This window comes from Pungitius pungitius, chromosome 1 (assembly GCF_949316345.1).
Source record: "Pungitius pungitius chromosome 1, fPunPun2.1, whole genome shotgun sequence".
Classification (NCBI taxonomy): domain Eukaryota; kingdom Metazoa; phylum Chordata; class Actinopteri; order Perciformes; family Gasterosteidae; genus Pungitius; species Pungitius pungitius.
The window spans coordinates 11,303,395-11,317,323 of record NC_084900.1 but is presented as its reverse complement, the minus strand read 5'-3'; the positions used below and the strand labels follow the sequence as shown (position 1 = coordinate 11,317,323).

Genomic DNA, 13,929 nt, shown 5'->3' with positions numbered 1-13,929 from the left:
GCTGGTGTCTTGGAACTTCCTCAGAATTAAAGTCATGATTGGTTTTAGACATTAATCTAATAAAACATTATGGCATCATTATATTTTGCCATTACATTATACCTTCACTGTTCACTGCATATGATTGGAAACTCAACTCTGGCACCAGAAAGTGTCATTTCATAGCCCACAGAATCTGGTGTGGATCTGGTCATTGCAGATAATGTTCCTATTTCCAGGAATTGCTTTTATTGTTTTCTTTTGGTATTATCGCTGCACTAATTCAAAGCAGTACTATCTTGGTTTTATTTGGCCACAATGTGTATCACATAAAAAAGAGTCATTAATGTACACCCTCCACTGGGGTATAATTGAAGGGATGTCCCAGTAAGGGAATTTGATTTGCGTGATCCCTTAACTTCCCTTTTCTTAGATCGGCCTTAAGATAGACTACTAATCCCCTTATGGAATCCAAAAACTCCATATCCTACATTTACCGCAATAAAAATCGACAGAATTTTTTTTAGAGCTTCCCTCTACTGCATAATACCCATGTAAAACAACAACTGTTGGCTTTTATTGGCACTGATAACCTCAACTGTTCTGCAAACCCCACAGGCATTTTAGCAAGGAAGTCACCATCAATACAATATCTTTTGTGTCTGCAGTTAGCCACAACAAATAATGACATGACATTGCCAATTCACAAATAGTTACATAATAAGAAAAACAATCTAATAATCAATATTCACATCAAATAATAAAAAGAAATATTCTTGCAATAATCCTACTGGTCAAATACAAAATGACAAGAAACACACAAAAGAACACAGAAACAGCCAAATTTAAATCCTTATCTTAGATGCCAGGTTCTTTTCATTTTCCATTTAAGTAGCATCATGATTGGATAAATGATGCTGTTTCCCCACATTATGTTGGTTCTTTATTATCTTTTCCTAACTGTTCATTGAATAAGATGTCACTGACACACTTTTTTATATGGCCCCAATTTTGTGTGTCTTGTGCATTGTTTTAGGCATACCTCCCCAAATTCCCAGAAAAACTAAAATTTTGAATAAAGTTATGTGGATACGCTGTTTGTAAATACTAAGTTTGAAAAGCACAAAAGCGATCATATTATGACGTGTAAGAAGTTTAAGTAGGTGTAGGCCCTGACTGAGAAACCTACACTAAAAGTTTCTCAGAAAACAAAGTTTAACAAACAAGTGACACATTGTACAAATGTTGGATTATTGACTAGAATTGGGGGGATTGTAGTTCAGGGGTTACGGGAACGTGGCCTTGCCCTATGGACCCACCCATGCAGAAGATTGCCAGAATATCAGGGTTCTGAAAACAAAATTGTTTAGCTTGATGCACCACCAGGCAACTTATAGGAATGAATTTATACATCCATGATTCAATGTCAGCTGACACTCAACCTAATAAGTATTATTTGGTAGTTGTGCTTGTAACCATGTGTTAAATGTTGGTCCAATATTCTCTACTTTTAGCTCTAGGTTTGTTGAGAGAAAATTTAGCTGAGGATATGAGCCAACAAAGTTAGTAAACCTGATAGTTTTATTATTTTTAATAACTTTATTGAACAAATCCCAGTGGAAAATGAACATTATGGAGAAAATTCACCAGAATACAAGTAATAGTAGTAATAGTACAAGCAAAATGATACTAAGACGTTTATGATTTTTAATCCCAGGATCTTTCTCACCTCAGCTGTTATATAACCACGAACACCACGTGTCGGAATTCAACCCTGATTCGTCGCACGTGTGTTAATCAATGGATGTGTCGCTCACATGGTGTCAATATGTGGTTACATAGCATACCAGAGAAAAAGACAGGGTTTCCTTAAGAACCTCAGAAGGCGTACAAACAGGCTGCGTTTTTCACACACTGAAAGAATCTAATAACTGTCGTGCACGCTGGGGTATACAATAGCACGCCTATGATGTGTGCATGAGTGCGTGCGTTTACGCATGCAATCCCAGTGACATGAGCTGTGGTGAACACTTAGTGCTAACCTTGTTGGCTTGAGTTAGCGGTTAGCTTAGCAACAGTCGCCAACTAGCCCTACAAGTACATTAACTATGTGATCAAGCTTCCAGAAACAAACATGCACAGTCACCTGGACTCATTATTACCAAATAAACAATGTCAGCCTTAAAGTTCTAACTGGAATATACCCTTTAAATATTCAACATCTTGATGTCAATGCATGACATAAAATCTTGCAAACATACAGTGTCTCAGTTCTTGTAGCCTTGTAAACGAGAGGCAGATGCCCATCGTAACAATATTGCTTTCATATTTGAGCTTGAAGGAGTCTGGCTGTTCTCCCCTTTGCCGTTAACAAGATTGGTGTATTGCAGCATTCTCTGGACAGAAGGAGGGAAGAGGAGAGTTGAGAGGGAGGGAAAGGAAAGGACAGAAGAAAAAGGGTAGATGAGAAGAAGAGGGGGATGAGATATGGAGGAGAGGAGGAACTGCAGTAGAGAGAGTGAGAGGAAGAGAGAGAGCGAGAGAGATTTTAATCAATTTAAGTGCCTCAAATCTGACCTGTCCCACCTCTCTCCTCTCCGCAGGGTACATTAATCCCCCCCCCCCACACACACACACTGCTGTCATACAGTTGCAGGGGATCTATTACAAAAGTAAAATAGGACAAAGTCTTATCTCACCTTCACAATTTGACTCAAAGAGATGAGTGTTCTCCAACATCTGCCTTATGATGTTTTGCATTATTTCCCTTGGTTTTCTCTTTCTCAATTTACCTGATTTGTTCTCAATCAACATGTGGATGTTGCATCCACCCATGTTGATTTCACAATTTCAGACTAATGCTCTACCATAGTAGAAGCTGAAGCGATGCTGACTACACTTTTTTACACACGATTCACACTCACCATAACGACTATATAATAAGTCATGGTTGTCATTTGGCACAAGAAGATTTTTGCCTGATAAATTATAGTGACATAGTTTATATGCAATCACCCTCTTCCATTTAATGGTGCCATTATGCATCACCTTTTCACTACAAAAGCAAAGTCGGGTTGGGTTGGACTTCATTTACCACTGTGACCGAACATTGTTACATTTTTTTTTTTATAAAGTGATACAAGGTGAGTTACCGTGGCACCTTTTGGGTCTAGTTACCAGCCCCCCCTCCTCCCTCCAAGTGGCTAAATTCATCCTGGTTTTGAAAATACAAATTTCTCCTTCTGCATTGTGGGCACGGGTACTTTGCAAAAATATTTTGGATTCCAAATTTGGATCCTTCCAGATATTTATTTTAATACATTTGTCATTAAACATTCGAAACATTTTCCAGTATTATATAACTTTATTTTCATTTTTCAGAAAAAAAAATGGATTCCTGGATGTGTGGAAGTGGATTCCTCTTCCTGACCAAGTCATGTCTTCTTCTTGTTCAACCCTCTTTCCCCCCCCCCCCCCCCCTCTCGTTCTCTCCATTACGGTGTATGTCTCAGCATAATGGCAAACAGCTCTCAGAGAATTAAGAACGAGTCATTGCAGCGCCACTGGTTGTATATAACATAATCAATATGGTCTGCACTAAAAGTGCAGACACTGTTCACTGTCGTCCACTCTGCTACACGCAACAATCCCTCCATCTGCCAAATGGCCTAACCATTTATCCAGCTGTTGATACTGGACTCTGGATCCCTCTGTTTAATGTCTTTGCATTTGATTAGACAAACTGCAACCCGTTAACCTGGCAGTGTTCACACTTAAATATGAAATATTTGAAGCATGAGTTACAATGCAACTTGGTAAGGGAAAAAAATGTCTCTCTGGGGTTACTTTGTTTAGTAATAAGTATAGCAACAGTGAAGCCATGGCAGCGGGAGCAATTACTGTGAATGTTGAAACGTAAACGGCTTAGAGATGCTCAATTTTCAAGTCAGAGCGTGACTATTGCCCCTCCAACATGGAGATGGCTATGACGGCAGCTAGCAATTCTAACATCACAAACAGCAAAACAGTGTTGAGTCGAGTGGCAACCGCAGGATGGGCGCTACACCTCGGAGGTCGCACCTTTGTCTTCAAAAAGGTCCATGTAGCTGGAATGCCAGTGGTACTGCTGCACGTAGGGTTAATTTGAGACTTTGCAAATGTGCCAAAAAAAAAACGAACAATGGAAATCGATCACATGATTGAATTAAATCAATTTAGTTTTAGGTAGGTGTGGTAAGTCCTAGTCCTTTGCCAAACTCATTCACGACCCTCCATACAGTTCATCAAAATATGCAATCTCAATGTGCTGATAGAGGTGCCACAACTCAGTACGAATCAGTCTGAGACAATCCAGTTTGTAATTGTAACACACTTAGTTATGTCATTTTCTTAATATGGTTTAAAATCATATTCACCTGAGGGACCAGGCTCTTTAGAAACATGCTGTGTACATGTACCCTCTTTTATTGGCCATGATTAATGTCATCTCCCACAATGCCCATTGTAAATGTAAAACTATCCTTTCAGCTGTGTGATGCACAGCGTGTGAAATAAATATTGAACACGTCACCATTTTTCTCAGTAAATATATTTCCAAAGAAGCTATTGACATGGAATTTTCACCAGATGTTGGTAACAACCCAAGTAATACATACAAAGACACCAGAGCAAAGAAGTTCAGGGTTATGTGTAATGTGAAATAACACAGGGAAAAAGTATTGAACACGCTTACTGATATTTATTCAATACTTTGTACCAAAGCCTTTGTTGGTTATGACAGCTTGGTCAGCTGGTCCTTGGCTCTTGGACAACTCTTCTGATGATTCTTTTCACTCAATTGTTGAGTTCAAATGTTGAATCTAAATCTAAATATTAAATCTTCTCACTACCAAATGACATTAGAGATGTTGGATCAGGGATGAAGAGCGGTCATACCGACAGAGAAGGTAAGTAGAGGCTCTACCTGACACTCCTCTGCACAGAACCCAGGCGCTGGCAGAGGCTGCAGATGGTGATGGATCAGAAGAAGTGATCAAGTATTGCTGCTGTCACACCAAGCTGGATCTTATCAAACTTTGCAATTGTTTCAATGTACTTCTATTTTGCAATGGGAAATCATTACTAATGGTAATTATAATGTACACTGTATCTTTATTGTGAGTTACAATATATTCTGAGAAATTATGATGCTATTTTTTTGCCTCAAACTATGTAGCTCCCTTGCTTAAACTTAAACCAAGTATTTCTTTTTCATGTAGTTCCTTAGACTAAACAATGTAGGTTTGTTGCCTCAACCTGAGTAGTTTTGCAGCCTAATCCTAACCAAATAGTGTTGTTGCCCAAACATAGCAAAGTAGTTTGGTTGCCTTAACCTAGCCAAGTTGTTTTACTGGCTGCATTTAATGTAGTTTCTCTGTTGCCTAAACATAAGCAAGTGCTTCTCTTGGACTTTACAACAATGATCAGGGGTTTCAAACTGTGGTTATTTTGAAGATCCATTGTTTGAGCAGGTTAGCCAGTGTGTTAAAATGTGACACCCAGTGTCTTTATAATATGTGAAAAGGAGGGAATGAGAACGTTAGATGTTTAGATGTGTTCCAGATAGATCACCAGGAATAGACAGGTGCACAGATGAGATCCAAAAAGACAGAGCAAGTTTACATCCAGAGGGCAGTGAAAGAGCTTTCTCAGGCTAATCTCTAATGGCGTTAAGCAGGCTGTGTGCTGCTGAATCAAACCTATTATCTAATTGCTACTGCAGCAACACCGACTGGGCATAACACATCAATCTCCCCCTCCCTCCCTCTCTCTCTCTCTCTCTCCCTCCCTCCAATATCTGCTGTGTAATTAGTTTTTTGCTCTATCCATCACTCACTGCTTGCTAAGACTCTCTGTACATACAATATTGGTTTTGTGCACCAGGGTTTAAGCTTTTGTAACTTTTCCTCCTTTTCCCTCTTTATTTTCTATTTTACATGTTAATAATGTCAGGATGCGTCCAACATATAGTCCATCTACCCTCCAGGTGGTACACCCCACATGAAAGGAAACATGCCAACTACACATAAATTGCTTTACATATGAGCAATTAAACTCAATTAATATCAACGAGTTCACCATTGAGGTAAAAAGGGGCCACATGCACATAAGAGGTCAAAACACACTGAGCATATTGCATTTGAAAATATGCTTGTTTGAAAGCATATATTGAATACAGTATAAATGCCTTTTATATTAGATTCAATGTGAGCAGTAGACTGCCATTATCAGACCAATCCAAACGTGCGGTTTACAAGCGTCACGTTTCCACCGTTCCGTCACACCGACATTTTTAGCATCCATTCAAGCCACCAGAAAGAAATGTGACATTTCTTTTTCTTCCTCCACCCCTTTACTTAAAGCATTTTAGAATAACTGTATTATAGTTCTTCAGCCATGTGGACAGACAGCATCTGTGGCCTGGATGCGAGGCTCACTCAGTGCCTCTTAGCAACAATAGAAACATTCTCAGCGCTGTGCAGAGCTTGAAGTAACAAATGGATTTGACTATTATTGCAACGTTTCCACATTTAGTTTGATTGATGTCAGCTTTTCATCTTACTAAATGCATTTCACCGTGTAGTAAGTGGCCTACATTCTTAAAGGAGCATTGCCTCCATTGGTTGTCCTCTCATATAGAAAATAACTTCTTACATGAGGCTTGCACTATGTTACAATAACATAACTTCAACTAAAATTCATCATTTTCCCTGTGATGGGGCCTCAAATAAAGTGAGTTTCAAGTCTCTACAGGACTATTACAATATTTATTTTATTCTATTCTTAAATTGTACTCAAATATAGTCCACAGTATACTGCAATTTAGTAAAGATGTTATTATGCGGTGGCCAAACGATTGTCAAGTTTTATATGTTTTTTGCCCACTTTGAGAACACTTTCCTCACTTCACAGCAGTGATGGGGCCATTAAAGCGCCTTTGAAACGAGGCTGCAGTGACCTCCAGTGGCTTCACACAAATAGTACAAACTCTGTACATCTATCTGTCACCGTTTAGGGCATCTAGAATGGGAAAAACCCTTTTGTCCACGTTGATTTAAATGGCCAAATCATAAAAAGTCACTTTTTAGTGACACATCTGGGTTTGGAATGCCTACCAACCCCCAAACGGGTTTTGTTCAGGAAACATGGTTAAACAAGCCATACTTGGTTAGGGAGCCTAAGTGTCCATACAGATGCTTTGAGGCGCTGTTTTTGCGATTGTACCAGACGCACTTTGAGCAGTACACTTTCTCAGAGGAATCCCAACTGAGACTTATGTAAGAAGTGGACATAGTCATAGGGACATCACCCATTTGTAGGTGTTTTGGCTGTTGCAATCTTGTTTGTTGGCCGTTGCCATCTGGATCTATAGAACCAGAATAGGGACGCTAAGTACAACCAAAGGCTTTTTTTGTTAAAGTTCCAAGACCAAGATATAATAAAACTCTCCAACCCGACAAAGTAGCAGCAGATCACAAGCCATTCCCGAAAGCATTCCCTTCGTTCTCCCAGTATATCTTACCAAAGTAATAACAAAACATTTACAAAACATGGAGAAAGCAATAATCAACCAAAGAGATTGTTGAGATTATCTCACCTGGCAAAAAATGTTGCGTTATTTGAACAAATCCATCACCTATTTAAAGTTGAAATGGACGTTTTTTCACCACAAAGAGGATTGTGAAGGTTATTAGTGCTTTTAAACGGTAAATCCTTTGTGCTGATAAATTGCGATGATTTTTTTATGAGATTAAGATCCAAAGCAATAAATGAAGCAATCTGCAGAACATCAACTGGACATGTAATTATCAGCTGCAACTCAACACAAAACCATCACTTTCGTTTCAATTAGTCCTACTATGTTTTTAGGTTCATATCTGGGGTTTCTACTAGAACATGTTTACATTCTTTAATGATCCAAAGACAACATTTATTTTTGAATAAAGCAGATTTGTCTAAAACAAACTAAATATTACAAAAGAACAATATAGAATTACAGAGTCTAGACATAACTAAAGCATACTGCACAATAAATACACACATTTTGAATATTTCAACCTATTTACGCATCAACAGTTTCAGTGGCACCACAAAAGGGTTGAGGGCGGGGCAGAGAACCAAGTTCCCTGATTGGCCAGGTGCATCAGCGCTCCCTGAGGTTTGGCCAGGTGCATCAGCGCTCCCTGAGGTTTGGCCAGGTGCATCAGCGCTCCCTGAGGATTCACTCTCAGCTTGGTTGGGCTGCAGGTTCTTCCCCCCGCTGGCCTGAGCGGGGCTGTGCTGACTGTCTCCTCGTTCGTCTCCTCCGGCACAAAGTCCCTCCTTCAGCTCTTCGAACATCTGTTGCGCCATTTTGGAGTCAGCGGTGGAGGACAGAAATTGGTACACCTGAAGACAAGTACACAAAGGAACAAACTCATTCATCAAAGGGTTTGGTGTACGCTATGCAACAATAACCCGATACAACAGAGGTTTGAGTCATTATTTATCTCTGGCTGGAGAGAATGTTTCACTCATTATGTCTTAAAGTTTTCAAAGTCATGCTGTCACCACTGTCATGATATCAATAAGCATGACAATGGCAAGTAACATAATGGAAATACCAAAAGTTTTGTGAGAGAAATGTGAGAGTGAATTTATGTCTACTCCTGAAGATCTCCGGTCAGTAGAACTCACCACAAAGTTACGCTTGCGTGCTGTATAAAGGTACATCTTTATTTTACATTGTTGGGGGGGTCATTTCAGTTTAGCCGAGGAAGAGACAACAATGGTAAAAGTGAAACCATCATTCACTCTCTTTCACATTAACGTCAAAGTGGACAGAATCCAGCAGAGCACGTTATCCACTGCACTCACTACCAATGGGTTAGTGTGCAGCAAAGTGTACCTGGTTCAGATGTTTGTGCAGTTTGTTGCAGTCCAGTAGGGGGAGCTCCTCGGGAAGAGACATCAACAGGTCCAACATTATGGCACTCTCTAGAGGAGGATATTAGAAAGCTGGTTCATTTCAATGTGGATGTAGACAGAGACGTGGAAACATGGACAGTTACAGTGTGTGTGTGTGTGTGTATTTGATGGAAGGGGTCTGGGATTGTACTGTATACATGTTATGAAAAAAGATGACATGTCCAACTCACCCATGGGGGTGAGATTGCAGTCATTGTTGGGTTGGTGGATGCAGCTCAGGTAGCCATAGATCTTCTCAAAATCCACTGCACCCATGACGCCTGACACCCTGGGATTGTCTTTTCTGGTGTTGCTGGTGCAACTAAACTTGGCGTAGCATCCCGCAGGGGGCGTGGAGAGCAAGAGCTGTGTGGCGGCGGAGGAGGGCGGCGGGGTGCTGGGGACCGGAGCCTGGCCGGTGGGAATGGAGGGGATGGGTGCGTGAGGACCGGATGAAGGGGGCTCGGATGGAGAGGAGGCGGAGATGGTGGTGGGGCTTTGGGCGGAGGGTAGCTGGGGGGTTTGGATGAGAGACGGGCCAACGCTCCGAGTCTTTACCGGCGTTGCAGAGCCAGAACCAAGTGTGCCCGGAACCGGGGTCGATGTCTGCGAGGTGGGTTGTGGAGACGGAGCAGGCGCGACAAGTATTTTTACTGCTACACCCGATCGACTGGGGGTGGAAGCAGACATCGGGGTGGGGGCGCTGGCAGCTGAAGTTCCAGCTGTGGTAGAAGGATGTGGTTTGCCGTTTAGCACACAAACCGCTTGGGATGGGGCTGAGGGCCTTATGCCGGGGCCCTTGGCGGGACCCGGGGTCTTGAGTAGCACCGCAGGAAGGGTGGTGCTGGTCTTCGGATGCTTTACTAAGAGGGAGGAAATGTTTTTTGTTGTGAGTTGTGATGGGCTTTACCACAGTAAGGTGGACAAAAACGGGTCAGAAACCATGTTTGAGGGGACAGATGTCGTCAGTAAGTCGACAGACAGTAGAACTAAAGAGTACAACAACCACATACAGACACACAAAAAAACTAACAAATCCTAATTTCCAATGCTCCTAAGAGACAAAAAAACAACAGGACAAATATATCCACAGATTGATGATGAATATTTCAAACCGTTTGATGACAAAGACCCTCTGGAGGTTCATACCTTGGATCGGCATCCTCGGCATCGGCCTCACGGGGAGGGTGCGGCCACCAGGATTGTCCTTGACTCTCTGGATTTGAGGGGGGTCACAGTTCTTTAGGGTGCAGGGCTCCGTGGACGACACCATCAGCATCTGAGAAACACAGAGAGGAGGATCAGTGGTCGCCCTCCACGTCCATAGCGCAGAAGAACACCAATGAGAAACCAAATAAGATGACTGAGCAAACAACAAGACAAGGGCTATCAAAATTGCTCAAAAATAACATTTGAATAATCACTTAAAAACACATTTATTCGAATACCTGGTTGCTATGGAAGCCCATTTCCGCCACAAAAAGAAGGGTTAGAAAGTCAAAAATGATGAGATAAAAATGACTTAAGACATGCTCACAGCACTCCTCCTTTGTGGTTTGGTACATTTACTTTCCAAACCCTCTTTGCCACTTTTTGTCAAAAGCGACCAACCACCGTATCTAGTTTTATTGGAGACTTTTGTGGTGTCTGAGGTGAAAGCACGTATTGTTTTGCAATTATCGCGTCTCACAGAAACCTCGCAGGTTGCAGCAGTCCAGCTGCACTCGGAGCACAGAGGAGACACGCGTCACGTGCAGACTGAAAGTCACGCGCGCATGCGCAAAGCCGCCGCTGATTCTGCAGCGTCTTTCCTCGTTGCGAATTAGGCACGTCAATAACAGTACAAACGAATACAACGAGACATAACTACTTGTATACGTGATTACTTTTAAGTTTAAACATATTTAACAACATATTTATCTCTCACTCTCTACTCTTTTCACATTCAAATATCTGTTTTTAACAACTATTGGAATATTTACTATTCGTCAGAGGTGGGAACAAGTCACTGTTAGGCAAGTCACAAGCAAGTCTCAAGTCATTGCCCTCGAGTCCCGAGTCAAGTCGAGTCAAAGACGAAGCAAGTCCCAAGTCGAGTCACAAGTCAAAGCCAACAAGTCTCAAGTCGAGTCACAAGTCGTACCACTTAAGTTTCGAGTCATTTCGAGTCCTTTTATTATAGTGGGGACGGGGAACCCTGGGTGATGGTGCGCTGCCTCACAGACCTAGACTACGAAGGGAAGGGTAATGGTGGATCGACTGTGACTGTGTTATAGTACTGTAACGCTCACCCCAATGCTGCAGCGTAAATAAGGAGGCGATGACTGGCTTGCAACTCCGCTGCATTTATTTATATAAAACAACTCAACTTCGGTCACTGTTGGCCGTCACCACGCCGAACGAACACTTCCGCATACACGGCCCCCCAAAACTCGGGTTGTCTCGCGTAACTACAGCTGGTAACAGAGCATAACGTGAACACATGCAACATCTGCATAACTGATTAACTAATAACTTTAACTCAGCTCATTACACTACTTTAAAACGGACGTTGACATAATGTTGGCGAGGATTTCCATCGGAGTCTGAATCCGGGTTCAAAAATCCCGATTTTTGTAACCATGAACGAGCTGTCTCGTTGATACGGTCAAATGGACTGCAGTGATTGGATGTCGTGCAGGCAGCGCGCGCTCTCTGCATACAGGTGGCGCACATTTTTTTGACAGATGCAGATAAACAGAGCGGCGCGGTGGTGTGAAAATGTTTTCCCCAGTTTTCATGGGAAGTAGCAAGTCTTCTCGAGTCAAAAGGCTCGAGTCACGAGTCATCGGTGTTCAAGTCCAAGTCGAGTTGCAAGTCTTTGTACGTTTTGTCGAGTCGAGTCTCAAGTCATCAAATTCATGACTCGAGTCTGACTCGAGTCCAAGTCACATGACTCGAGTCCACACCTCTGCTATTCGTTGACAGCCCTAAACAGGACGCAGTGAGGCCTCGGCTCGCGGTACCTGGGAGAAAGCCGCGGTGATGGCTTCCTCGCGGCTTCCAGCAATAGTGGAAGCCATTTGTGTCCACATGTCGATGGGCTTTCTGGCACTCTTCTCCTCCAACCGCCTCTTGTTCAGCTTGAAGCTCACCAATGAGAGCATGTTGTCCTTCAAAAAGTCCACCAGAGTCTGGAGCTAAAAGAAGAGAGGTCACCGTCGTAACCAACGAACACAAAGTTACCCAAAAGCACAATTCGGAACCTTTAAGAACTAGAGATAAAGGCGCACCTCTGTAATGGACCGGGTGGGGACGTGTTTCTTCAGGTAATCGTAGTCGATGTCGCTGTTCCCCGCGGACTTTTTGTAGAGTATCTGCAGGGCTTTCAGGAGGTTCTTCAACTCGGTCCGTTGCCATTGAACGGGCCCTTTGCGCGGGGTCTTCGGCGGGTCAGGAGTCCGCTGGCGTTCTGGTTTCGTACGTTTCCGAGGCGGCGGCTTCATCGCAGCTCAGGCCGCGGGTCCGATGCCACACGGGGAGGGTCGCGAGGCTAACGGGGAGCTCGTCGCGTGCAGCTCGTAGCGTTGTTCGTGTCACTCACGAGATACAAACTTTAAACTTTTAGTTACAGCCCGAATGAAAAATGGGGACGATGTCTCAGACTGAGAGCACTACGTCAACAACCGGCGTGCCTGCGTTCACATCCGACAACAACGATACGTTTTCCGATGCGATATTTTCAAATTAAAAGCACTAGCCTTCTATTTTAAATGGCTTCTGACCTTTGCTTAAAATCGTTGGACGAATATTTATTTCAAATAGTTTGATTTAAGATTTAAATAACTTTGATTCAAAGTCAACTTTTTAACTTCAACTTTTCAAAAGCAAAACGTGCATACAAATTAAATATTTCTCGTGTAACTCATCAACCAATAGCATTCAACACTCTAAACGCTTTATATACTCTGCTATTTATAGCTAGTAATCTCAAAACAATGCATGTAATCAACCAACACACACCTTATATCAGTTCCACTACTTAATATGTACATCTTGCAAACATGTATTTTACTGTCTTTTGATGGTACTTTAGTTTGAAGGCAAGGAGTCGAACTACTTCCGGGTTTAACTCATGTTTAGGAAAATTGTTTCGACCTGATATTTTTCTCCCAGGTATTATTTACAGGGCATGCGTCTCCTACAAGCAACGGCTGACTCAAGATGAGCAGGTCATGCAGCCTGAAAGACAAAAACACCGGATCGGACAAAAACACCAAAAAGCAGTTTTTGGGTGAATGGTTAAATATCAAGTATAACTACAAACACAATAAGGCTTCGCCCGACTTTCAGTCGGCTCAGTTAATAAATAAAAATAGTATTTTAAACGGTTTAATTTGTCTTGTACTTTGGGGGGGAAATTAAATGTTCTACCAGAAAATTTTTAAACCCGTACCAAAAGTACACATGGCAGCGGTGGGATTCGAACCCACGCCTCCGAGGAGACTGGAGCCTTAATCCAGCGCCTTAGACCGCTCGGCCACGCTACCTACAAGACAGGGACTCAAAATTAAGTTATAACTCCTGTGTTAGCTATATATGCTAAGCATGCAATGACGAAAAAACGAATGAAGACTAGTAACAAGACTAACGTGGTGTTGCTGGAGTGCTTACTTTACAAATCTGAAAAAAACAGAATAGGGCAAACAAAATATTTGATTCAGTTCTTGCACTTACGTGTTTGGCATTGTCGTCCAGAAATACAGTAGACCGACTACTGTAACAGCAATATCTAGTTGGCAACAGCTCAACTGCCTGTTGCGATATAAACATGCTGTTACCTGCCTTATTTTGAAATATTACACATTCATCAATGTATGATCAGTTTTTGTACATGAATGTGCACATGTTGTAAACGTGTACAACATGCTGTACACGTGTACAGCATGCATCTTTGTCTGTGTGTTTTGGGGCTCTGCAGTGGCT

At 42.1% G+C, this 13,929-nt stretch overlaps 1 protein-coding gene and 1 non-coding gene across 2 annotated transcripts; both read right to left on the bottom strand.

Annotated features, from left to right (window-relative positions):
* Window positions 1-7,742: 7,742 nt before the first annotated feature.
* Window positions 7,743-12,844, bottom strand: snapc2 (small nuclear RNA activating complex, polypeptide 2). Its single transcript, XM_037480874.2, has 6 exons — window positions 12,237-12,844; window positions 11,970-12,143; window positions 10,114-10,243; window positions 9,156-9,827; window positions 8,906-8,994; window positions 7,743-8,406 (listed from the first exon to the last, which is right to left on the bottom strand). The coding sequence occupies exons 1-6, from the start codon at window positions 12,447-12,449 to the stop codon at window positions 8,077-8,079; spliced, it is 1,608 nt and encodes a 535-aa protein (XP_037336771.2). The 5' UTR covers window positions 12,450-12,844; the 3' UTR covers window positions 7,743-8,076.
* Window positions 12,845-13,411: 567 nt separating this feature from the next.
* trnal-aag (transfer RNA leucine (anticodon AAG)) lies at window positions 13,412-13,493 on the bottom strand. Its single transcript has one exon. It is a non-coding gene; the product is annotated as a tRNA-Leu (tRNA).
* Between the last annotated feature and the right edge of the window lie 436 nt (window positions 13,494-13,929).

Excerpts from the sequence above, each read along its gene's own strand:
- snapc2 (XM_037480874.2), bottom strand. The coding sequence starts at position 12,449 with ATGAAGCCGCCGCCTCGGAAACGTACGAAACCAGAACGCCAGCGGACT. Across the intron at positions 10,244-11,969 it reads TCACCGCGGCTTTCTCCCAG|ATGCTGATGGTGTCGTCCAC; the intron begins GTACCGCGAGCC and ends TGTGTTTCTCAG. Across the intron at positions 8,995-9,155 it reads CTGCAATCTCACCCCCATGG|AGAGTGCCATAATGTTGGAC; the intron begins GTGAGTTGGACA and ends ATCCTCCTCTAG.